The sequence below is a fragment of the Artemia sp. Qi Xiang Cuo genome, chromosome 2, assembly GCF_049724085.1.
Source record: "Artemia sp. Qi Xiang Cuo chromosome 2, ASM4972408v1, whole genome shotgun sequence".
NCBI classification, from domain to species: domain Eukaryota; kingdom Metazoa; phylum Arthropoda; class Branchiopoda; order Anostraca; family Artemiidae; genus Artemia; species Artemia sp. Qi Xiang Cuo.
This window is the reverse complement of record NC_142795.1, coordinates 48,210,273-48,236,059: the sequence shown is the minus strand read 5'-3', so window position 1 is coordinate 48,236,059 and position 25,787 is coordinate 48,210,273. Positions and strand designations below refer to the sequence as shown.

General features: G+C 34.9%; 1 protein-coding gene across 1 annotated transcript in view; it reads right to left on the bottom strand.

Annotated features, from left to right (window-relative positions):
- Positions 1-8,911: 8,911 nt before the first annotated feature.
- Positions 8,912-25,787, bottom strand: part of LOC148955305 (lethal(3)malignant brain tumor-like protein 4) — a 41,026-nt gene continuing 24,150 nt past the window's right edge. Inside the window, exons 7-9 of the mRNA XM_089101397.1 lie at positions 24,900-25,004; positions 22,223-22,365; positions 8,912-13,674 (exon numbers count right to left, since the gene is read on the bottom strand). Of these exons, the coding sequence (XP_088957523.1) occupies positions 13,540-13,674; positions 22,223-22,365; positions 24,900-25,004 (383 nt within the window). The 3' untranslated portion in view covers positions 8,912-13,539. The remainder of the gene's footprint in view (positions 13,675-22,222; positions 22,366-24,899; positions 25,005-25,787) is intronic.

Here is a 25,787-nt window from a genome sequence, read left to right as displayed (position 1 = left end):
CTTTAGGTCTCTCATATTTGCTTAATTCCATTGCATAGATTTAATCAAGATGGCACCCTTTTCGCGGTAGTTCAATTTCTGTTTATAGAGTTATGCAAATTTTTGATTCACTAATAGCTATTAATGAGTACTTTGAAATTAGTACAATTTGCTTATTCAGAATCAGCATGAACAATAAATTTTGTTGTTACATATGTTATAATCGAATCTCTCTTAGAGTTCCAGTTAAATTGACAATCGTTGCTCTTCACTTACAACTGTTTACTACCAGCTGTTTAAGCTTAGGCACTCTTTTAAATGTGAACGAGGGATACCACCCCCTTCTTCTACGTTCGTTTTTTCATTCAAGTTTAATAATTGTAAATAGTTATACGACAATGATAGTCCTCCTTGAAAAAAAATGTACCCTTCGAATATTTATTCAGAGGGCGGGGGTTGGACAATAAAAAATTATTTATACGGCTTCATTTTCACTGTTTTAAAGACGATTTTATTTAATCAGTCTGTTTTATAGGGGCGTTCCCCGAGGAAGCTAGCAGGGGCGGGGGGGGGGCATCGCCCTCGGGAAACAAGAAGGCATTAAACCTTTCATATAAATAGTAAATGAGAAATATTACCGTTAAAACTCTGTGTAAACAAATTTCCTGGTAGCACCTGCCACTCTCCCACCCCAAGAAGTTTTTTGGTGAAGCTTATTATGCCCATCCATCCTCCTTTTCCACTTCTGTGCCAGTGAATGGAATCTTTTATCTTACATAGAAAAAGACTGTCGCAATGGGAGGTTTGCTTACATCCCTAGCACTACTCCCAAGCCCAGAAGTATTGCCACGAATCAGAGGGGGTTGAGGATCAATTTATACTAGGAATGTGCAAGACTGAGGTAACACTGTCTCTGAGATTGGAAAGCTCAATATATACCTGCAGTTGTGTTGATCAATCAAATCGATTGGTTTTCTCAGAATTCTAATCCCATGGCTTTTCGGCACCTTTTGGGTTAAAATTGTCGTTATATACCGCAAAATGACAGAAAACACTAATTTGTTTCGGCACAATCTTTTCTGGTTATTGAAAAGGTTAGTAAAACGTTCAATTTTCTTTCTAATGAGATTTTTTCCCGATATTTTAGAACTAATTGTTCAATGCAATCACGCCTGAAAAAAAAAACAAAAAAACAATTAGCATGTATCTGTGACGATTCTTGTCAAAACTGAATTAAAAAATAAGTTTTTTTCAACCGAAAGTAAGGAGCAGCATAAAGATTTCAAAATGAACATAGCGTCGCCTGAAAGCGGTTTTGCCGAAAATAAAATTTTTTGGCGAAACTGAGTTCCAAACGCTATCTTGTGTAAAAAAATTCTCTTTCGAATGGTCTAATTGAAATTGCTTTAAGACGTCTCTAACTGCCTGTATTTTGCGGTTCTCCTTTTCCGAATTGCATATTTTTCGATTTCTTTAAAGCGGTTTTGCCAAATCGCATACGGGATTATAGCATGGTCCGTTTTGCCAAAAGTTGCTGATTTGCTGAACCCGACCTTGGATAGGCAGAAGACGATCTTTCTTATCTTAGTGAACAAGATGAACTTAGTGATGTAATATTTGTGAAGAAAAAAGGTGGCTGACAAAAATGGTACTGAATTATCTGAGGAAATCAAAACCTCTCATGCAAAATATGTGAAAGGTATCCAATTAGGTCGTGAAATCTTTAGAAATTAATTTATTTCGTTTATTTTTATTTATTTATTTTCTTATTATTATTTTTTGCCCTTTTTTGGGGAGGGGAGGGCTAAGGATGGCTGGTAGTAATTGTGTATGCAGGGTTTTGTAAAGGGTGATGTCTGTCCATAAAAGTTTAATAAACTTCAGGTTTTGTTGTTAATGTGTTTTTTTTTTTTTTTTAATAAAACCTTTTATCTCTCTCTCAACAAAAATGTGATAAGGGTCGGAAAAACCAAAATTTTGGGTTGTAACAAATTACTAGTCAGACACCAAAACCATTAATCATAATCGAACTTTAAATGCAGTGTCGTCTCTCGAAATTCTAATTCATGCTGAGCCAATTCCGTTTTGCCATATCTTACCTATGTTCCGGAATTTTAAGGGGGTTTTGCCGAAACTAATATTCATTCCGTTTTATCTCAGGAAAGGCTCCCCTTAGGCCAATAAAAACAAGCACAACAATATAAGCGATTTTTCTTCTTAATTTCGAAATAAAAATCAACGCTCTAGCTATAGTCGATTCTGAGATACAAATGTCAAAATTTTCAAACTCGTTTTTGGAAAAACAGATTCGGCAAAACCGCTTTCAGGTGACGATAAGTTCTCCATATATGAAGGGGTTGCTCCCTCCTAAATACCTTACTCTTCACGCCAGAGTTTTTTTGGCAATTTTATAAAACCTTCTTGTTCTAATTAAACGACCCTTGTCTTTCAGGAGTCGTCCTTAAGGAATTGGGATAAACAGTCAAACTTTAGCGTAAAGAGCAAGGTATTGAGGAGGGGCAACCTCTTCATATACGAAATAATTTCTTCTCGTTTTGAGTTTTAAAGTTGCTCCTTACTTTCACTTGAAAAACTTGTTTTGGTAAATCAGACTTGAAAATTACTTGATGTTTGGGGGGTGTTTTTCCACTTTTTCAAAAATTGACCAAATTTTCAGGCTCGTAATTTTTTAATGGGTAAAATTAAACTTAATGAATTTTATATATTTTGAATCAGCATTACAATTCGATTCTTTTGATGTATCTATCGTTATCAAGACTTAGACTGTCGATTTTTGTCGAGCCGCGTCGCTCCCTACTTACGGTTCTTTACGACAAACTGCTTGAAAAATGCAAAATTTCACATTTTTTCAGATAAGGGTTTAAAACCTCTACAGTATGTTTCTTGCATGTTCCGATTTTGGTGGTGAAATTTTCATCCAAATCACTCGGCCTTTCTGGGTTGCTTTCCCCCTTTTTTGAAAACTGGGTACATTTTCTAATGCTATTGTAACTTCTATCAAGATCAGTCACCTTTTTGGGGTGCTGGCATGAATGCAACAAGGAATTCAACAAGGATCCTTTTAGGATTAAAGCTTGATGTTGAGATGTGAAGCACGACCTTTATGAATACTGGTCAGAATTGAACTCAACAAAAAAAATGCTGATCCTAGTGAAAACTTCATGTCTAAAGAACGTTGACAGTTTTTGATATCTGCAAGAAAAAAAAAATAACAAGATAAGCAGAAAAGCTAAAGCTTTCCTTTTTGAAAGTCGTAAAAGACTGAAAAACAAAATTTCAAAATTATAACATGTAAAAATTCTTGAATTTCGCAGCTACGCACTTCCTTCTCGCCAAATTGGCATCTCAACTTCAATAAAATGTAACGGAAAATGTTTTAAATTTTAGCCACTCAGGAGGAAAAACTAAGAAAAGTAGAAGATGATGAATAAATAGCCAATGGCATTCATATGTATTTCTGCTTGGGAGAGTGATGGCTGAACATAAATAATTATTTCTGAAATTCGCTTAGTGCGTTTCAAAAGTCACCAGGCTTTAAAACAAAATCGATTTCAAATTCAAGATTACTAAATTTCATTTCTTATAAACTACGAATTTCGAAACATAAAATTGGCAATTAAATCGAGTATCGCGAAATACTTTTTAACGACATCTACTAATTCTAACAAACCTTTAGTTATTCTTGTAATATACGATAAAAATGTAAACTTAACATCACCTGACATCCGAGCTGATTTGCAGCTGCTTGCTTTACTTTAGCTATTGATGCTTAATCATTAAAACAAATTTCAGGTGACTTTTCCTTAATAAAAACTACATTGAAGGTCTATGAATTTGAAATGCTACAATGTCGAATTTGTCTCTTAGCTTCATGTAGTTACTTTTAAATACGATAATTCTCTGCAACACACTGCATTTCAAAAAGCTTAGTAATTTGACTCTACTTTGATTAGCGTCAGCGACGGGTATTTCTAACAATAATTGATGGTGTGTTTGGACTTATTTTCAAAGCCCCTCAGATTTGTAAATACAAAATGTTTGTCGACACCAATGCTAAATCCTTCTGTCTACGACTCCCACAATTTTACGGGGGAGCAAAAATATGGTTTTGAAGCTTTTCGAAATAACGAATTTGTCCAACGATTCAAGTAAAAACAAAGAAAGACTAAAAATAAAAGAGGAAGTAAAGTTACAATGCGTATTTGAAAAGTGTGGCTCCATTTGGGTATATGGTGCATACCAACACCTTTGTGCCTATCAGAGGTAGTCTTTCGGAAAGAGATATCCCCGTCTTCTGTATCATGTTCTTATGGACTCGAAGATAAACAAATTTTATCTATATATGTGTGCTATAGATGCACCGAAAACGTATAACACCATCAACCACATGCAAGCAATGAATGCTCTACTGCTCAATTGCACAAGTGCTAGCATAGGGAAAACCCCAAAATCTAAATGGAAAATAGAACCTTAAATCCCGCCAAAATCAGAAGAGACGTGAGACAAGGGAGCATTTTTACCCTCTCATTTTCAAACAAGCAATCTCGAAGATTCTGGATGACATTTCGCCCCTTTTACTTCACTGTTCCAACCTCTCTTACTTGTCATACGCTGACAACGTCCTTCTCAGTATATCTAAAGCTAACTTTTATAAGATAGCCTGAATCGACTTCACTGTGACTTTCTTTCTATCAATATTGATAAGTGCAAGTTTTGAACCTACAATGCACCTGTGACCATTGGTTCCTGCAGTGTCTGTGCTTAGATATTTTGGTATCATGATTATAGAAGCGATTGCTAAACCAGGTAATCCATAGTTAAGCAAACCATCAACGCCATTGCACGTGCTTATGGGTCTGTAGTGCCGAATGAGAAACGCTACTCTAGCAAATCTCTGGCCTCAATTTTCCGTTCAGTCCAGCCAAATGCTAATCTAACTTGCCGGTGCATCCCACACGCTGACAATAAGAGACAGCGAGAAAATCAGACTGTGCTACTACAAGTGCACAAAATGTTTACTGTATATACTCAAGCGTTATCGGAATTCCCAACTTAGAAATATGGTCTTCCAGAGCCATCCAAACGATTGTCAGAGCTAATTCAGAGGTCTAAGTAAGACTAATTAGACGCCATTTTTTTCACCATTCATGTCAGTGTCGCTCCTTTAATTTTTTTTTAAACCTAGTTTAGAAGTTTCCTTTTTTCTTTCTCTTTTTGTTGTACTCCACTATATTCTCTTTGTAGGTGATGGGCCGTTAAACGATTATTATTATTATATTGAAATATTCAGGGTATTATTCAGAATAATAACTGGTCTCCCGAACTTCATTTTTAAACACTGGCACCAATTCACGAAAATGCTGCGAGGGGGGGGGGGAGGGGGCAACTAGATGAATATTTTTCACTTTTTGACTAAATTTTGAAAAAAAAATATTTGGTATACATCATTTATTCAGGGTACCATGATATAGGCTAGAAGTTTGTCAAAAGTCAACCAAAAAATTGAAAGGTAAGAGGCTTTGGAAAAACCAGTGTACAGCCAAAAAAGGAAACTAACCCTAAAATATGCTAAGTAATATTCCAATCACTTTTTACTCCAGTTCGTCCTGTTCCTGTTAGCTTAGAACTCTTATCTTGACACTTGTATCATGTCCCCCTCCTGATTCACCAATTGCGTAGTTTCTCTCCATTACTTTCAGCATTCTTGTGCAAGAGCATTGAAATGAGACACAAAATTTAGAGACAATAAAATATGGGCTTATATTTTTTTATTGTTTCGAATACATACATACAATATATACTATTTGAATTTTTTTAAGGGAAAGGGAATGCAGACACAGAATAAATGCAATGATCACATAAAAGTACACAGTTTGCTATCGCAAGTCAAAATATTTTCTCTCTTACAAGGATAGCTTCATAACATTCCAAAAATGACACTACGAGTCTTATTTTTTGGTTTCTGGGTGATTCTGTTTTAAAAATTCTTTGTATAATATCCGTGATTTCTTCAATTTTTAGGATGCAATACTAAAAAGTGGTTTTCTCTTTGGTTGACTTTGCAGCCCATTTCTTGGACCCTAATCCTTCACATCTGTTGCACGATTTTTAGTAATGACTTAAGAGGCGTGTTAATTTTTTTTTTTTTGAGAGCTTTTAGCATGTCTCTGTAGATTGATTTTTGCTTTTCGTTTCTTTATTGCTTTTATATTTTAGTAAATCTTCATTTTATCAAAAGTTTGCATTCATAGGTTTACACTCACAATTATGGGAGGGTTACACGACATCCTCCAAGTACAAGATAATCATGAAAAACCCCAACCCAGGCGCACAATCAGAAATATACAGCAAAAGGGCTAAGTATACATTTAAAATAAGCATAACCGACTGGCTTAGAAAATAACTCACTTATTGCTGTAAAAAGACTTTCAAAATTTGTATATTAATATTTCCTTCCTATTTTAATTTTATTTATACTTTTTTTTTGTTACTTCGCCTAGTCATTGAAATCTGAAAAGAAAGAAGAGGGCTAAATAGAGTCAACCCAATAGCCGACCAACTAAACTTAAGAAAAAGGGAAAAATGAAATTTTTACAGATATTAATTCTATTTTTGAGAAACTAACCCACTGTCAATGAAAATACGCACAAAAAAGAAACTATTTACACCAAGAGCTTTTTTTTCCCTTCTTCCTATTCAATTTCACTAATAAAAAGAGGTGCAAACCCAGAACTGTTTTATTTTATCTGTCTTTACATTAGTTTTTGTTCAATTTAATTTGCCAAACTTCATTCATTTCTAGAAACATGCTATAACAGATGAAGCTAAAATGCTTTAGCAGGTCAGGTCAGTACTCAGGACTGCCACGGGTTCAAGGAGTCAAAAATAGGGACTGGAGTAAAAAAAAAAGAAGAAAAAGGGAACAAAAGGGGCCTGGTCCAGCTTCTGTTTACTGTATAAATGACCCAATCAACATCATACTCAATATTCACATTGATCTTTTCAAAATCTGAAACCAGGACGGTCAGCAACGACCGCCTCAAGCGTAATCATCTTCTGGAGACATGGATAATATCAAGATAGAAAGATGAGGTATAAAAATTGTAAAAATAAATAAGTAACCGCTTCAGTTAATGACCGCAAAATCATCACAAGGCCACGACATTTCAGGGATAACTTTTTTTTCTTTGGCTTTGCTTCCTGTAGACGTTTTTAGAAGTGCAGTTATCACCAACCGAAAGAAAAATTTTGAGACCGCAAATTCCTGTTGAAATAAAAGTGAACAACAGTTGTCACTCCTGGGCTTTCTTTAGTTTTTTTTTTTTATTTTTTTAGATCGTTTTTTAATTTTAGGTAACTATGGGTCAAAGATCTTCCTTCACTAGGTTGCAGCTACTGCTGCAACAATACTATAAGGACTAGGCACGCAAGGGTTGAACATCAATGGATACACTGGTGAACTCATTAATCCAGTGAGAGCAAGCTGAAAAAATGTAGAACCCCCAGTAATAAATGTAAAAAAAAGAAGCCCTGCAGGTTAGGTGCCACCAGAGGCCATGGATGTCAAAACTGTTTGTCCCTCATGATGAATAAAACTTGAACACCGTAGCCTTGAAACTTTTCTACAGGTTTTTGGATACTAAAGGTCACTAACATACTAAAACGACTTCTTGGCTAAAGTATCAATCTGACAAAAAGGGACTTTTAGGGACTTGAGAATAGTTTTAGGAACTTTAGAGACCAAGTGGCAGTCCTGAGCATTCAATATACCAAAACCTTTTTTTGCTGCGAGAACTACTAACAATAAAATGTATTGTAGAACAATTTAGCAATAGTCAGGTACCAACGACAATGTACCATTGTCCACTGAAACCCACTTCTAAACACTGAACTATATTAAACTGAATTGCAAATTAGGATTGCATTAAATGATATCACTAGGAAAGAGGAGACGTCACCAACAAATGGATATTATTCAAGGAAATTTCAAGAATCAAACAACCGAAACCTAAACATATTGACAAATTCAATACTCAGAAAAGGTGACTTCATAATTATTACACATTTAGCAACAAGAAGATAAAAAAAACACACACAGACGGAAGTAAAATCACACAATAGTATATGCATAGACTCAACACAGGCACTCTAACCAGGTACTCCCAGTACATCAATTTAAAGGAAAAAAAACGTTTAGATAATTTCTCAAAATGCCAAAAATGGTCAAAGCTCTGAGAACGAGAAAAACTTAGATACGAGGAACATAACAATTCATGTTTTTTCCTATTCTGGCTTTCACTGGTATTTTAAACGACTAAAATTAAAATGCCAAAACTTCACTGCTACTTAGGCATGAGTAAAAAGGCAAGACATAACCATTAGTGATGACACATTTAAAGGGCCATTTTGCATCTTGCAGCAAGAAAAGAGGTAATTACAAAGAATTCACAGGATCTCCACATTATTTGAAATTTGACGGGCTTAATTTGAAGAAAATACCAAAGATACTACCATATAATACTGAGACAATGTGAATTTTGGGGATATCGTTTTTTTCATCCTACATTTACATTATATGGAACCTTTATGACAACCAGAGCTAAGAGTAGAACAAAATAAAGTACATATTTTTGCAGAGATAAATAGAAATTGAACTTCATTGTATGAAGGATAACATTACATAAAAAAAAAAAAACACTGACCACAGAAGTGGCTGAAATACAACAATGTTCCATTATGCATTTGTTGTAAATAATATTTCCTCAAAATTAGAGGCGAAATATTATATATATATATATATATATATATATATATATATATATATATATATATATATATATATATATATATATATATATATATATATATATATATGTATATATTAGTTTTTGACAAAACATACACACCCAAATGTTCCAAGACGCAGAAGCGACTTAAAAAAAAGAGCAAGTTCACTCCCTAAAAAAAAACAAAAAAAACAGCAAAACTTTCGCTCATTGTTCAATTTTTTCGGGGCTTTACATTGCAATTAAAATTGACAAGAAAATTCTGCAAAATTTTTTAAATATTTGGACACAAGTATAAGTTCTTGGAAATATCATACTGCCATGTAAGAATACAACAGTAACGACAGAATTTTTTTATTTATTAATTTAGGTAAAACTTTTCCCTACGTTTGAAAAAAAAAGAAAAAAAAAGAAAGAGAAATCTGAATTAACAACAGGAAAACAATCTGTAAAGTAAGCTAATTTTCCGTATAAGAAGGATTTGAATTTACATTACAACAAGTTGAATTAGGAAAGGAAAAAAAAGAAAGAAAAACTAAAGCCCTTGGTATTAAAACGAATGATACTGCTCTTGTACATATCTTACCTTTTTTTCTTTTCCACAACTACAAAGGTCGGTGTAAGCCTAGATAAGCCCCTTAACATAAGGAAACATGTTAAGAAAACAATTCTTACTTTATAATATGCAGTATAATCATAGTTAACAGATTTTGCATGGGGAGAACCTTTATCTTCACTTCTTTCATTTCTGTACAATTTTTTTTAAACAATTTTCTGAAAAATAAGCATGGATTCGATAAAAATTTTTCCGAAATACAAATTAAACACCATCAGTGTCATCGAAATATTTCTCATATCCCATGTTAATAGAAAAATAGTGAGAAATAAGGTTAGGTTAGATGGCGGTTGCGTGTTTGTTTAAGCACGTTTTTCAAGACTTAAAGAATAGACACAAAAAATTTAGAAATATGGTCCTTCCTGTTCTCCCCTGTTTTTTTCCTGGCCATAGAGCCTTACGGGGGAGTTTATATTGAAGTGTATTTTGTTGAGTTTGTTGATTGAATAAATTGATTGGTTGGTAGAAAAAGTGTAAAACGAGTAAAAAAGTAAAGATAAAGGTTCTCCCCATGCAAAATGTGTTAACTATGATTATTCTGCATATTATGAAGTAAGCTGTTTTCTTAACGTGTTTCCTTATGCGAAGGGGCTTATCTAGGCCTATACCCAAAGGTCAATCAATTCGAGATCTGATTCGACTACACCAGCAAATGCAAAAGGCTCACTTCAGAGTCTAATTCTACTAATTACTGTCTTTAAAGTAGCATTTCGGTTGTGATAATTGAATGTTCTTTTCAGTGGTATAAATTAAATTCACTTATTCCGAGCGAATTCAAAATTATTCCATTTTATTGAGTATGTCTGCTTTTTCCTTGACAAAAAAGGAGACAAATTCCACGTCCCCATGTTATAGCTCTATAAGATAATCCTCTTCTGTCATTCTGAATTGCAAAAAGACCTGATATAAAAACGAGACATACACCACTTAGAGGCTTATGTCTCTTTTTATCTTCGTGAGGGTACAAGATATGTCTGCGTCATTCGATTTCTCGTGCTTAGTTTACCCATGGCACATACATATTTTCGACCAAAATCGTATATACTGTACTTTTAATTATCGCAGCCTATTTAAAAAAAATTATAATTTTAGCAAATATTATTTGTGGACTTAGTTTTTCAGAACTCAAAAAGGCGGATTGACAGACAATTGTCAACAAAGGAACGAGGAATTAATCTTTTCTTTGGTATTCATTTTATAAATACTGGATCTTGAGAGCTTAGTAGACCAAATCAATGCCTTTCAAATTTACGAGGAAAGAATTTTTTTAATCAAGAAAATACTAGTCTTCCAAAGAATTTCAAAGGTATATTACTATTTTCCGGTATGAAAAAAAAAAAAAAAATCTAGATTGGTCACGACTATGGAAAAATTGGATTGGATTCCCCTCCTAGTCCCCTTAATATTTTTCATAAGTCGTCTGGTAATTGAAATTAATAACCCATGAATACAACAATACTTGGGATGGATGGCATTGAGGTGGTAATCAGATACCATAATTAAAAAGGAAAGTTTGTTTGTAAAACTGTGCTCCGCTGGGTTAGTCAAATTTGATGCAGTCATTGCTTAATTAATTAACCGCCTTACTTAATGCTATCAAATTTTCCACATTGTTTAACGTTAATTAACGGATCAAGTCAATTGAACTTTGAACGACAATAGCAAGAGAGTGATAGTTTTTAATTTAATATATTGTTATTTTGGACTGGATTTTTAGAAAAGTAAGTTTGTTTTCCCTTTGTATAGATCAGGGGCACAAATTTTCAAAAATATTGGGGATCTACATTTTTTGGCGAAATTATCTCTCCCGCTATTGCCGTACCTGGCTTAGTTCAGAAAGCTCCTTTCCTTTGTATGAGCCTAATTGACGATTAATAAGTCAATCTCTTTTAATTGACAAATCAGCCAAAAAAGAAAGCAAGCCACTATTAAAGAAATTCTGATTTTTTGAAGATAAATTAATCTATAATATATCTTGAAACTCCTAATTTTTAAATAGGTCGCTCTACAGACGTGAAAATTGTATTTTGGGTTTGGTTTCATTTTTGTCGTTTGTAAAACCCCATGCATTAGAATAAGATATCCCAGGCTCTGCACTTACCGTGGATACCAATTAGAGGGACAATTGACCCTAGAGTTTGAAAAATACCTTCCCCTTTGTATCTTCATTGAAAAAAAAAAGGAAAAATCCTTTTCTTAGGCTATGTTCTATGAGCTTGAAATTAAATTGAAGTCATATTGGCAAAAAGGTTAAAAAAAATGTCTTTCTTTTCGCCGAGTGAAGCTTGGTCCCCTGGTACTACTGATTAAAATTCACTAATTCTAACGAAGAGACAATCTAGGATTGACCAACTCCAAATCCCAGTCACAAGGAAGATTTCAAACGGAACCGTAACTTAAACACAGAAAGAAAAAAAAAGAGAGAGAGAGAGAATAAAAAAAGGCGTCAGCAGTTTTTTTTATAGTTCTACGAAACAATTAAAACATACCTATCTACATAGTTTTAAAATTAGGAACTATAAATTATACTCAAATATTTGCAGTGATTTAGCAACTAGCAGCGGTTCCTAGTAAACAGCAATCGACTATTTAGCACCCATGTCACTGAGATAAGTATATTAAAGATCAGGATGTTTGCATGTAACTCAATCCCTTATTTCAATCAACAACCATTCATCTCCGACCCAATTCAGGTGAAACTCAGTTAAATTCACCTCTAACTCAACTTGACCCCCATTCAAGTCAACCTCCACAACTCAATCCCATCTAACTAGACTCACTCAACCCCGCTCATATAAACCTCATTAATCTCAACCTTCATTTCACTGACCTGTATAACCCTGTAAGAGGTTTTGTCCTATTTTTAGTTGAGTGGGGTTCAGCTGAAAAGGGTGGATCTAAACACGGTTGAGTTGCAATGGAACCAAGATCAGAAGTTCACAGAGAAACTAATTAACAATTTTTAAGTTGATCTCATCGCCAATGATCCATTATAACACTCTTCAAGCCATTCAAGCCTACGAAATACTGAGGAGGGGGTGGGGGGTAATGGGAAGGCAGCTCCTCATACATTTTTCATAAACATGTAGAAATATATAAAATCCTGAAGTTTAATGATACAAATGCCGTTTTCGACAGAAATGACCAATGGATAACGACATAAACATATTGCTGCTTACTTCCAATGCTGGGTTAGATATATATCACATATCAACTTAATTACGACTTAATCAATAACACATCCAACCCTCCATAATTACGATTAGTCATTACAATACAAATGAAAGTTTGCAGCATTCAAGCTATTCAAATTTAAAGTTCTTTTATTATTACAAATAGTATTAACTATTAAGGAGTCAAACAGATTTGGAGTGAAAGTTCAGTAGCTTTATCTTCCTCCGAAGTAGGCCTACAGTGTTACCTCAAAACCACTATTAGTCACATGTCCTATTTTTACACTATTAAATATCACCCCTAAAAGAATCCTCAGAACCTCCCCCTAAAGGATTAGGCTGTTAGCCCGTCTGTGTCCACAAACTTGTAGGCAGAAGGATTTTCAAACTATTGCTAGATTGCAATTACAGTTTGCAACTGTAGCTTTTATAAATCATTCAATGTATTTTACATATAGTATTTTTTCTTCAATAACTTTTTGTGAATATTCCCATATGCTTAAAATAAAAATCTATTACTATTTTAGTATTCACATATCACACCCCTCAATACTTTTTGGGACGCGGTTCTACTTAATTACAATTTAGAATGTTGACAAAATTACAACACGAATATTTTCCTCAATGCTTTTGACCAATAGCCACATTATATGTGGATGTCAGCACTCCATATTATATACATGCTTAAATTAACATCAGGATGTAAAACTGACAAAACTGAAACAAAAAACTTCAAAAACTTTAAAATCATAGCTACACACACAAAATAGTTATCTAGTTCAAAATGCATAATAGACTAATGGTCTGTTTTTTTCCTTACAGGAACGCACCCTGACACTTTGCTGGGACATCATGCATCAGAGGAGAAAGCACAAAATAATAGAGCAGGTAGCCAAATAATAAGTCGCTTTAGCAACAACTTAAACCACAACCTTAAGGTTCACGCTTCGTAACAAAACACATTTCAAGCGTTTCCTGATCGCTTTGACTTTAAGTTGTCAATAAGATTACAGATCTTTAAAGACGGTCCCAGCTTCAAACCCATGTATTTCATACACATGTCCGGCGTAAGTAGAAAAAGAGCTCGCCCGTCAATTTCCTGCAAAGAAAAATAAATCAAAACACTAAAGCAAAATACATAAATTCCTTCCCTGAGAAAAAAGTAAAAACATGTTCTAATGACAAACCGTACATTACTAGCCAGTTGGAAAAGCTAATCAGAATTAAAATGAATCTACTCAAGAATGGTAAAACACCCAAAGCTAACTTACTGCGTAAACATATAAAAAAAGAAATACGCAAATCTGCTTCTTCATATTACAAATGTAAAGTCAAGGATTTGTTTTCTACTAGGCCAAAACAATGGTAAAATAGAATAGAAAAGTGTGGGAAAACATAATAGTATAGATTTATATTTCCAAGAAGAGTCCTCAGCTACAGCCGAGGATCTGAACAAATTTCTTTCCTTCATATTTCAGAGCCACCCTCCCCTCTCTTTTGGCACTCCTTATGAGTGTGCTCTCTGAATTTCCCAGTTATTTCACCTCCAGATGTGGAGAAAGAAAAATTAAGAACATTAAAGTGCAGTATTTGTCCGCTAGATATTCCGATTACATTGATTAAAGCCCTTGCTGACAATCTTTCAGAAGTCTTGTCCTTACATTTTAATAAAATTACCTCTACTGGTAAGTTCTCAAATAGTTGGAAATTAGGTTTTACTGCTACCGTAAAAAAGAAAGGTAAAAAGTAAGATTTTGATGGTGGCCGGCCCATTGCTCTTAATCCATTTTTTTCCAAGTTATATGAAAGCTTTTTAACAGAGCGGTTGAAAGTAAAGATAATCCCAAATGTTGACCAAAAACAATTCGGAAACTTACGCTCTAAGTCTCGTTCATCTTATGGACACAATATGTAACACACTTGAAAAACCCAATACCTGGCTCAATGTTATCGCAGTAGACTTGTAAAAACCTTTTGATTTAATTAGCCGCAATACATTGGTAGAAAAACTATCCAATGACTTTCAAGTTGACCCCTATTTAATCAGAATAATTACGTTTTTCCTCTCTAATAGAACGCAAGTCGTCAAATACCCGAAAGTCTATACTGATCTCCTCCCAATTTATAATGGTGTGCCTCAGGGAACCCTCTTAGGCCCAATTTTATTTCTTGCAATGATGTACAACCTTGGTGTTGATTTCCCGGATAGATGAAAATTCGTTGATGCTTTAACTGTCTTAGAGACACGTTTCAAAAATTTAAAAAGTAACCCAATGAACATCTTGGAATCGATATCAGACGAAGCTGTTACTAATGGTATGAGAATCAATTCTTTAAAGTCAACGGTTTTAACAATTAATTTCCTTAAAACTCCCCCTTCTTTCTCCTGCCCAATCCGTCTTGAAATTTCTGTTACCATTATGAAATTAATGGGCGTTATAATCTGAAGCGACTTTAAATGGGATTGCCATAGTAATGATATCTTAAAACATACAAATGCCACATTTTCACTCCATAAATTCCTTAAAAAACTTAAATGTCCTAAATCGCACTGTTTGAGGATTTTCCTCTCATTTGTACACACAACCCTCGAGAACGCCTGTCGTGTTTGGCATCTCCATTGACTTGCCGGACAGAATAGAGGCAGTCCAAAAAAGGTGCCTAAGAATTATCTTCAATGAGGGTAAAGTGCCTTATATTTCGCTTCTTCGGAAAGCCAATATAGTCACCCTTAAGGAAAGGAGAGCAAAAATTTCCTTACGTTTTGCCAACAATACCCTTTACCCCTTTTCCCAGGTCAATATCCATTCCTTCTACCCCGTCTCCCACGTTCTGGTTCAACAAAAATCCCCCTTCATGCCCCAACAAAAGTTTCCACTGAAAGATATAGAAAAACTTTCATCCCGTACATAGTTGATATATTCAATCAATGAATCTCGTCACTCCTTTTTTTCCTTAGAATTTTTTTTTTCCAGGAGTATAATTTTATTTACACATAATTTACAAAAACAAACGCCAAGGAACCTTTTGGTTCGTTAGGCCAACTCCAACTTCCAACACATAATTCTATTGAAATGAACGAAAAAAAAATAATATCCCCCGCCGACGGGCAAACAAAACAACACAGCCAAAAATTCCATTATGACACTACTAAAAAAATCAAAAAAATCAAACAAATTGATGAATATTATTACAAAAATCCCTCAATTTTCCCCGGAAAGTACTTCGGTCATGCTCACGCGCAACCCCAATTGGTAAATGACTCCAGGAGCTCGGCAAAACATGCCGAGCAGAGAACTGTGACCGGGTTATTCAAAATTCGGGCGCCGAAATGCATCTGCATTTCTTGTATTATAATTGTGAAGATCCACATCAGTTATAAACATGCCATTAAAACATTTTGAGGTAAGGTTATTAATAATATCAAACTTTAACATAGATCAATAAAAAAGGAATATACCTACAAGAGGAAGAATATTCAATTTCAAATACACATTTCTCACTGAATCCCTCGGTCCATAATTTGCTAAAATCCTAATGGCAGAATTCTGCAAAGTTCTAAGACGTTTCAGATGGGATTGAAAAGTTGAAGACCATACCGGACAACAATATAAAAGGTAACAATGGACAAGTAAAAAATACAAAAGTCTAAGGACAATTTTAATGTTCATTTTGCAAATTTTGAGCTTTCTATTTTTTGGTCGCATAACTAAATGGTGTTTTTGCTGTAATTATTTTATTCACTTTCTTATTTTACGAGTTTTCATTGTTTTGATTTTTTTTTCTGATCTGGAATTGATTTTTTAATTTTACGAGTTTTAATTGTTTTTGACATTTTTACGCATTTGACATTGACCCTTTTATGATTTGTTTTTTTTTGTTGTTTGTTTTTATTTCTTTTTTGTTTATTGACGTTAAAGTGCAAAGTCGGCCAATTTGGGCTTGTGATAACCCTTTTTTCAGTAATAAGTCTCGTTTTATCTTATAGCAAAATTTGTAGGGCTGATGCTAGGATTTTTGCCGGAACTACAATGGACTACAATGGAACTACAATGGAGCAGCTGGATCATACACCTACATGTAATAAACCAATGGCGGCTTTTTTTTTTTTTTTTTAAATCTCTATACGGAGATGGACTACTCCTCCGCGTGACAAACTAAAAAATAATGGTCTAAAAATACAACTTTTTGATTCTTGACTCCCCCATGCAAAAAGGCTTCAATTACTCTAAGGAATAGGTCAGTATTGACCTACATTGATCGACAGGAGAGACAAACTTGTAAAACTATTCAACGTTTTTTTCAATAAAAAAGGAAGATAATACATGAATCTACTTTTAGAAGCTTATTTTCTTCGGTAAGAGCACTAATAGCATTTTTTTTTTTAAAGATGACATCTTTTTCTTTTAAAGATGTACAAGGAAGGGTTCAGAACAAAATTCTGTTTTCCCATAAAACTCTCATGATATCTCACATACTATCTCATTGATTGAACCGTTCGTCAAAGCTGACGCATCTCAATTTTGCTTTCGAAGCCGGACGTATTCGCTATTTCAAAAATATATACTCTCTCCACAACAAAAATATCACCTTATAGACTATAGGAAGAACAAGTCTGGAGCGACAGTTGTAAGACTTAGCTTAATTACTGATCTTTGTGAACAACAGTGAAAAAGAAAAGTAGTACTGGTGATAACTCTAGAAAACCGTGGATAACATTGCGTTAATTAAATTCGATTCATAAGAGGCATTCATTATATATAAAAGCACCATAAGTAATAACAAAATTGAACGTGAGATTTACAAGAAATATAATGACGCACTATATAAGTTGTTAAGGAAAGCAAAATCGAATTACTTAACCAAATAAATTGAACAGGCTAGTGAAAACTCTGTTTGAATGCGGAGAATTTCCCGATCTATTTTCCGCGAGGGAAATTGTTCAATACAATAAAATAATCTACATTTCAGGAGATCACTGACAAAATGGTTAATTATTTTTCCCTAATTGGAACTGAAGTACAAACACCAATCGGATTATAAAATTGATTTTGCCATCTATTTTTCCTAGGTTTGTAGAGCGATTGTTTTTAATAAGGTATTTTCCCAATTCATTTAAAATGCTAGGACTGTGGTTTTGATTGTGCGTTTAACTAAATCCATGTAGCTGAACCCTCGTGCATCTGACACTAGGTGAAACTGAACCCATGTGTAACTGAACTCACGGACAACTGAACACTCATGTAACTAAACCTTCGCGCACCTGAAACCCATTTAACTTAACTTTCATTCAACTGAACCCCTGCGCAAGTCAAACCCATTTAACTGAATCCTCGTTCAACTCTACGCCATGCAACTCCACGGCATTTAACTGAGCCCATATTTAAATTAAGCCCTGTTTGACTCAACTCAACCCAAGGCCAAAGAATAAGCTTTACTTCTCGATTCGTTCGCAGTTTTAAACTTATATTACCCATTTGGGTAACCCCAAAACTTCTCCAAATCAAAAGAAACTTTCAGGAATGGGTCTATCTAAAAAACCACGGCCCCATAAAGTATTCTTTTTTTGGCTTTATTGCAAACTATGAGCTTTCGGTAGTTTGTGATCTATGAGTTATGGTTAAGGATTTGTAAGGAGGAAATGAAAAACTCTGATTTTATATCCGGTTCCCTAAGCTCTTTCAGTTTGACTTTGAAAGTTATATAAAGAATTTTTTTTATAACAATCCACATAGGAGATCAAGCAGGAAATGACATCTACCTTTATGGGGTAGGGGAAATAAAACACTAGTTCCGAAAACCTCGTATGTTTACCCATTTTGCAGCGCCGTTACTTAATATATAATAAAAAGAAGATTTAATTCCCAAGAATTTGTTTCGTAATTAATTTTCGTGTTGAAAAGAAATAAATAGTACCTATCATTAACAAATCAGCTTTGTATTTAAAGGAATGTTTTTCACTTCGTGTTTTATTCAAAACTCTTTTTCTAACTTAAAAAGGTGACTGGGAAGGAGACCGTTCATGACGGGAATTTTAAACACCAGTCTAGGAGTTTTCGATTATGGAGATTTCAGTGGTAGACTTTGTTTGGTTCCAAGCCTTTACACTCAAGAAATGACCCTATATTCTCATTTTGGTACCATTATGCATTTTGTGATGGTATTGTCATGACGGATTTATAAAAACGCGTAAATGTAAATATTAGCTTTCAAATGACCTTAAACATTTTCTATACGATGTTCTAGTGCTGTATTAAGACAGGAGAAATAAAACAGAAAAAGGGAGACTTATCAATGTTTCCAGCTCTTTTTGAAAATTCGCGTAAATGTGTTTCCGCAATTAACTTTTATTATTAAAAAGGAATTTAGATAATAGCTATCATTCCTGAATCAGCATTAACAGCAAGTTTCTCTTTAAAGGAGGATTCAGTTAAACGGCAGTTGAGTTGCACGAGTTTCAGTTGCACGGGGGTTGAGTTGCATGAGGGTTCATTTGAATGGGGTGGAGTTGCACGAGGGTTAATTTGCAACTGGAGTCTGATGCCTGAGTACAAGGGTTCAGTTGCAATAAAACCAGCTTTGATTCCTTGATTTCATCGTGATAATTATTGTATCTATAGATGTCTTTTACCAATATTACTGAGATTTGGTTTGAGAGCAGGATATTCAACTGAACTGGCGCTGCAGTTTTTAACGGCTTTCGTAAATGATGGTTTATATAGTAAACTGAGGACTGCTACCGTGTTTCTGGGCATCTTGAAAGCTTTTGATGCAGTGGTTAATCAAATCTTAATGCGTAAACTTGATAACTGTGCGGTGAAAAGAAGGTGATTAAAATTTCTTAACGAAATATTTTTGGCGGTCTCTGGTGCATACGAAGAAACCAATGTTAATACCGAGACTTCCGAAACAAGTAAAGCGCAAGTATTATTCGAAGATGATGTATTTTTTACTTTGATTGTACGTCTGATCTAGACTTGTTGAATTCACTATCAGTGGATATAGAATACCGAAAAAAGGTTTCGACTCAACAAGCTAAAACTCGATTGTAAAAGTCAATGCTTGCTATATTTATTTGGTCTACAATACTATCCTTGGTCAAAGGATTTAAATGTTGAAGACGAAGCTGTCACCCGTGGGAATTCATTGACATATCCAGTGGTTACTTGAGATGAAATATCTTGTTTCTCTGAGCATACTGAGTGTATTCGTTCAAAGATGGCAAAAAATATTTGTGCTTTATGAAAATGGAAGCATTTTTTACTACAGTGCTTTTTCAGGTGATAATATGTTTCATTTGTTCATCACTGCCTGTTGTTTTCTTGTTCTATTTGGTCGTGTACTTTTACTGTCCATCTTAAACCATAGCGTGCTCAGCAAAATTCGTCAATATGTATTATAAATAATTATAATTCCCAGGTTTCGGTTTGATAGACACATCTCTGGTTATGCCACTAGCTTCTCTTTTCATCAGATAGCGCAATAGCGCTGCCTGAGTACAGAGCGAAGTGGACTCTATGTATTGTCTTTTATATTTTCTGATTTCTTTTCACCAAGCGACTTCGTATGGAAGGAGTTGTGGTAGTAACTTCCGAGGGGCTCATTCCATGGGAAATTGAGAGTTCTAGTGCTCTTTTTAAGAGTCAAAAGCGAATGAAGGGCAACTAGTCCCCTCCCACACCCATTTTCGCTACCCTCCCCCAAAATCGTCCGATCAAAATTTTCAGATAGCATTTTATTCAGCATAGATCAAAGGTCCAATAACTATGCCTCTGGCGACATGACTCTCCGCAGCCCTTGGGTGAGGGCTAGAGGTTATGCAATTCGCCACTTGTTTACATATAGGATTTGTTATTGGGAAAGGGAGGGGGGGACATGTTAGATCTTGGATCTCCAAAAAAGCCAAAGGTATTAAGGCAAAACTTTCCGGGAATGTTGAGAGAACTGTTGGAATACATCAAAACACACTAAGTGCATGCAGGTTGTCAAAAAGGCTTATCAGAAATACCTCAGGAACAATTAGGGTATTATATTGAAACTTACAAGAAATGATTGAGAGGAATCTTCAACTGACCAAAAGGCAATATGCGCATACTGCTGCTGCTACTAGTACTACAGCTACTGCTACTACTACTACTACAGCTACTACTACTACTTAAGGTGACACTTTAAGGGAAAATTGAGGAGGAAGTTGATGTGCAGCAAAACATAATATATGCATGCAGGTTGACAAAAGGGGGTGTGAGCAATAGGAGCGGCATTTAGTATTAAGTTGGAACTTTCTGGCATGTTGAAAGGGATTCTGAAGAAACCAAAATGCATTATGTGGAACATACTACTACTACTTCTACTGATACTAGTACAACGGTAATTACTACTACTATTAAGGCTAATGGTCAAAGAGTATGGGTAACTTATAAGAGTAGGAACTGGCGCTAGTGTCAACAACTAAAACTATCAACGCTATCTTGCGTTTGGCGACACTTGACCTTTTTTTAGTGTAATAATAAGTGTTTGATCTCGGCTCGTGACAAAAAAAAACTACATCTTGAACAATTCTAAATGTTGCCAAACGCTAGATGGCATTGATAGTTTTTTTTTATCGATACTAGCTCCAGTTTCCAATCTTATAAGTTACTCATACCCTTTGGTACTCTATGGTATTAAGCTGAAACTTTCAGGGAATGTCGAGGGGGATTTTGAACTAACAAAAAGGCGCTGCATGCATACTACTACTACATCTACTACTACTGCTACTACGACTACTATTACTAATACTAAGGGTATTAAGGTGATACTTTCGGGGAATATTGAGAAGAAAGTTGAACTACAACAATACTCGTTGATAAATGGGAGTATTTACAGCATTTCGAGAACGGCACAGAGCATTAACTTGAAACTTTCTGGCATGTTGAAGGGGATGCTGAACTAACTTAAGTGTATTATGGGCAAATTCTACTACTACAACTTTAACTGTTATTACTCCTACTTCTTCTACTGAGGCTAAGGAGACTAAGGTGGAAATTTTCAGAGAACGATGAGAGAGATGTTAAACTAAATGAAAATACACTATGTGCATGCTGGTTATAAAATGGGCGCATCAGCAGTATCCGAGTACCGGTTTAAATTATTAAGTTGAAACTCTCTGGGCTTTTTATGGGGGGGGGCGGGGAAAGGAACTAACCAATATACAAAGAAAAAGGCACTATATGCATGTAACTATTACCACTACTACTCCTACGGTTACTGATGCTACTAACGAGTGGCCCAGTGCTATTGCGCTGCCTACGGTAAAAACAATACTGCGAGCCTGCCAGTCTTGGAAAACTATTTAAACCTAAATTTTGTTATGAAACCAGAAGCCTGAGTGTAGGAAACGACTATTACCGTCTATATTCCACCTACCCAGAACATCAGTCACGACAAATCACTGAGTCTTATTTTGAAAATGTATATCTAATATAATTTAGCATAATACTTCAACCTAGATTTAATTGCAAGTCTTTAAAAGGGTTATTTCCTACTTTTGTTTGCACTTTTATCTCAGCTTAAAAGGACTCTCTTAACAGAGGATTTAAATATATATATTTTACTTGCAGACAACATTTTAACAGAACAAGTTACAGATATTAGATTCTTGGACTTACGTGTTGTTTAAAACTCGTCATGCAAGGGGCGAGATTTGAATCCAAAGAGGAGAAGTAGTTAAGGACGTTCGACACTGACCATTGTTCAGGATCTACAGGTAAATCTGACATAGCTGTTGTTGATGTTGGACTACAACCAGATCCTTAAAAGAAAAGTCAACATTCAGAGAAAGATAGAGATGAAAGAGAGAGAGAGAGAGAGAGAGAGAGGAAGGGAGAAGAGAGAGAGAGAGAGGGAGGGAGAGAAAAAGAGAGAGACATCAGTCTCAAATTTGAAGTCGACAAGTTCAGAAATTCTTATATCTTAATTTAATCCTTAGGAGAAGAGAGCATGCGTGCGAGGGCACGGGTCCAACAGATTGATTTAAGACCCTTCAAACTTAAAGATTAAAAACTATTGTACAACATTAAATTCAACAAGGTACAACATGTCCACTTTAAACGCAAATGTGCAGAGGGGGAGGCATGGACCCTTCAATAATGTAGATTGAAAATCCTTATATATACCTGATTTCAACAAGATGCAACATGTCGACCCGTCTAAAAAAATATGACAAAAATGGATGGGCAAGGGATCAAAAAAGTGCGTTGAGAGGCAGAGGAGATTTAGGCCCATCTTTCAATGATTTTGATTAAAAATCCTTCGTTGAAACTAGTTAAGCATGATTTAACGTGTCCACCTTTCTATTAAAACAGATGAAAGGAATTAGAGGGGGAAAGGGCTTCAAGGAACCCACCATACAGATTCTAAATAACGGGACTGGAAGGAGGACAATTAAAAATGCCTCACTTTAAGCCCTTGGATCATACATTTTCTTAAAGGCTCGCTTGACTTGTATGAAAATCCTTGCTACACACGTGTTTACACGAGAAGGGGGCAGTAGCCAAACTCTTGGTTGCACAATTTTTGGTCGTTTGAAGCCTGATTTGCATATTTAACTTAATTTTTATTCGTTTTAATATCTATCTATTCATTTATATTAGTACCTGTTGTGTGTTGGTTTGCTATGATTGTTTATTTAATTTCTGTTCGTTTTGAGTTTGAATTATTATAGGAATTTATTCCTGATGATCTTAAGTTTAATATGGCTTATACTTTTCTATGAAAAATAAACTTTCCTCTTTTCGGAAAGTTTAAAAAAAATTAATTTCTCTTCGTTTATGATTGCAATGTATTTAGTTAACTATAACCCATATCATAGGGGGTAGAGACTTGCATGATTTATCTCATTCTCAGAGAGGTACTCAGGGGGGGGGGGCTAGTTGCCTTTCGATTACTTTTGAATTTTAAGGAGCGAACTAGAAATACAATTTTCGATCAAATCAGCCCCCTCCAAAGTTTATACGACCATCCTTGTCCCCAGGTTCAGGTGTGTGTGTGTGTGTGTGTGTGTGGGGGGGGGGGGATGTCAACCTTCAATCAAAAGAGCCCTCTCTGAAATTTATACAATTTCTATCAGATGCATTTGGCGAAAAGAGGGCGTAAAGGAGGGGAGTGGGACTAGTTGCTCACCGACCACTTTTAACTCTTAAAAAAGAAAAACTAGAACATCCAATTTACAATGAAATGGGCCTCCTCCAAAGTTCATACTACCACTCCTTCAATAAAAACCTTATACACGTCCGGGTTATAACTTACAACCCTTGCCCTTGGATTCAAGGAGGTTGCGTTAACCCCGGAGGCGTTTTTATATGATCTTTGGACAATTTTTAACAAAATAGCAAACTCAAAATTTTGATCGGATGCATTTAGGTAAAATTGGTAAATTTTGATCGGATGCATTTAGACATGGGGGGGGGGGGTACAAAGCCCCTGATCAATTTTGACTATTAAAAAATGAACCAAAACCTTCAATTTCCAGTTAAATGGGCCTCCTCCAAAATTTATACAACCAACCTTTCAATTAAAACCTTATATGCCCCTGGGGAATAGCTTTCAACATTTGCTCTCGAGCCCTGAGGGTTTGTATCGACCCAGGAGTTTTGTTAACTCATATTTGGACTATTTTGAACATAACAGAAATCTCAAAATTTTGATCGGATACGTTTGGGGAAAAGAGGGAAGGGGGGGGGGGTGTTTGCTCTCCGAACACTTTTGACTCTTAAAAAAGACACTAAACTTCCGATTTCCAATCAAATAAGCCCCCTCCGAAGCTTATTAGACCCCCCTCCATACAAAGTGCCTCTAGGAAAAAACAAATAAAATATAATGAACATTAAGCCTTATGGCCTTTACTATAAGCAACGGTATAGCGTTGCCTCAGATATGTAATTTATTTTCAAGAAAGGCTTCTTCATTCCTTTCAAATACACAGCAAACAAGTAGTCTAAATAAAACTTCCAATTTATGATATTTACTTCATTGTCGGTAAGGCAGCAATGATGCTCTAGTTTTTCGAGGGGAATTGAGGGATGCCAACATCACAATTATTTGCGCTAGATTTCCCTGACATAAAACATTTGTGACATAAGGTCATTTTGTCATTTTTTGACAACTTTTGTGACATAATGTAAACATTATAAAGAGTTTATTAAAAAAGACAAAGATCTTAGTTTGAAAAAAGAACTTCTTTCAAATATTCAGAAAAAAATTGGCTAAACCTAACTGAATTTAAGCAGTCTATTTCATATTAGCAACAAAAATTAGGATTAAAGAAAAAACAAGAAACAAACAAACCTCGCACTGAATCGTCGACTGAAGAACGGGACGATGGTGGGGAGCAAGAACTACTTTCCAATATTCTAGCTTGAACTTTTATTTCCGAAATTAAGCTCTGATCATCTGTAAAATAAATTGAAAAGATAAGAAACAGATAAAAAGGAGAGAAACACCAGTTCCAAATGGCCAAAACAGAAGCTAATTAAAAACTTATAACAAGCATTAGCCTACAAAGATGGATTTTTTATACATATACTAAGCCACCTGGAACTTGGAATGTTTTGAATAAGCAGACATAGAGATATGTACACAAAGAACGGAATATTTTGAAGGAAGTTTTGGATTTAAAAGCCAAAATTGATCTGGATGTACTATATATATATCAGTGGGGGTAAGTTCATTTATAATTTTAGCAAGTAATTAAATAGTGGGAGCAGATAATAAGGTAGGCAATTTACTGGTTAACTTGGCTCATGGGGCAGAAATCAGATAAATAATAGTAAATATACTATTTGATTCTCCCTTCAATGCTCTTTCCAATTACTTTTTGAACACACTATTGTGATATATATTAAGAAAATACTTGACTCAGGTGAATAAAACATTCAGAAATAGTAAGGAGTTGACATTTGAAATGATTTCTACAAGTTTCATTTATATAGCTCAACCGCTTTGAAATATTAAAGAAAGTTCACAATTGATTCAGAGTTGTTATTTCTATTAGTGTAAAGTTTCAGGAGCTAAATAATTAGTGGCATCTTGAGGTCCATCCATCTAATGTAGGCTGAGCTAGATAAGGATTATCATTTGAGAAGGTAAACTCTCCTCTATGCCAAGAGGCAGTGCGACCGAGCCACTAAATTATGTGTCAATGGAGCGCTGGGACTTATCTGAAAATGTTTCCCT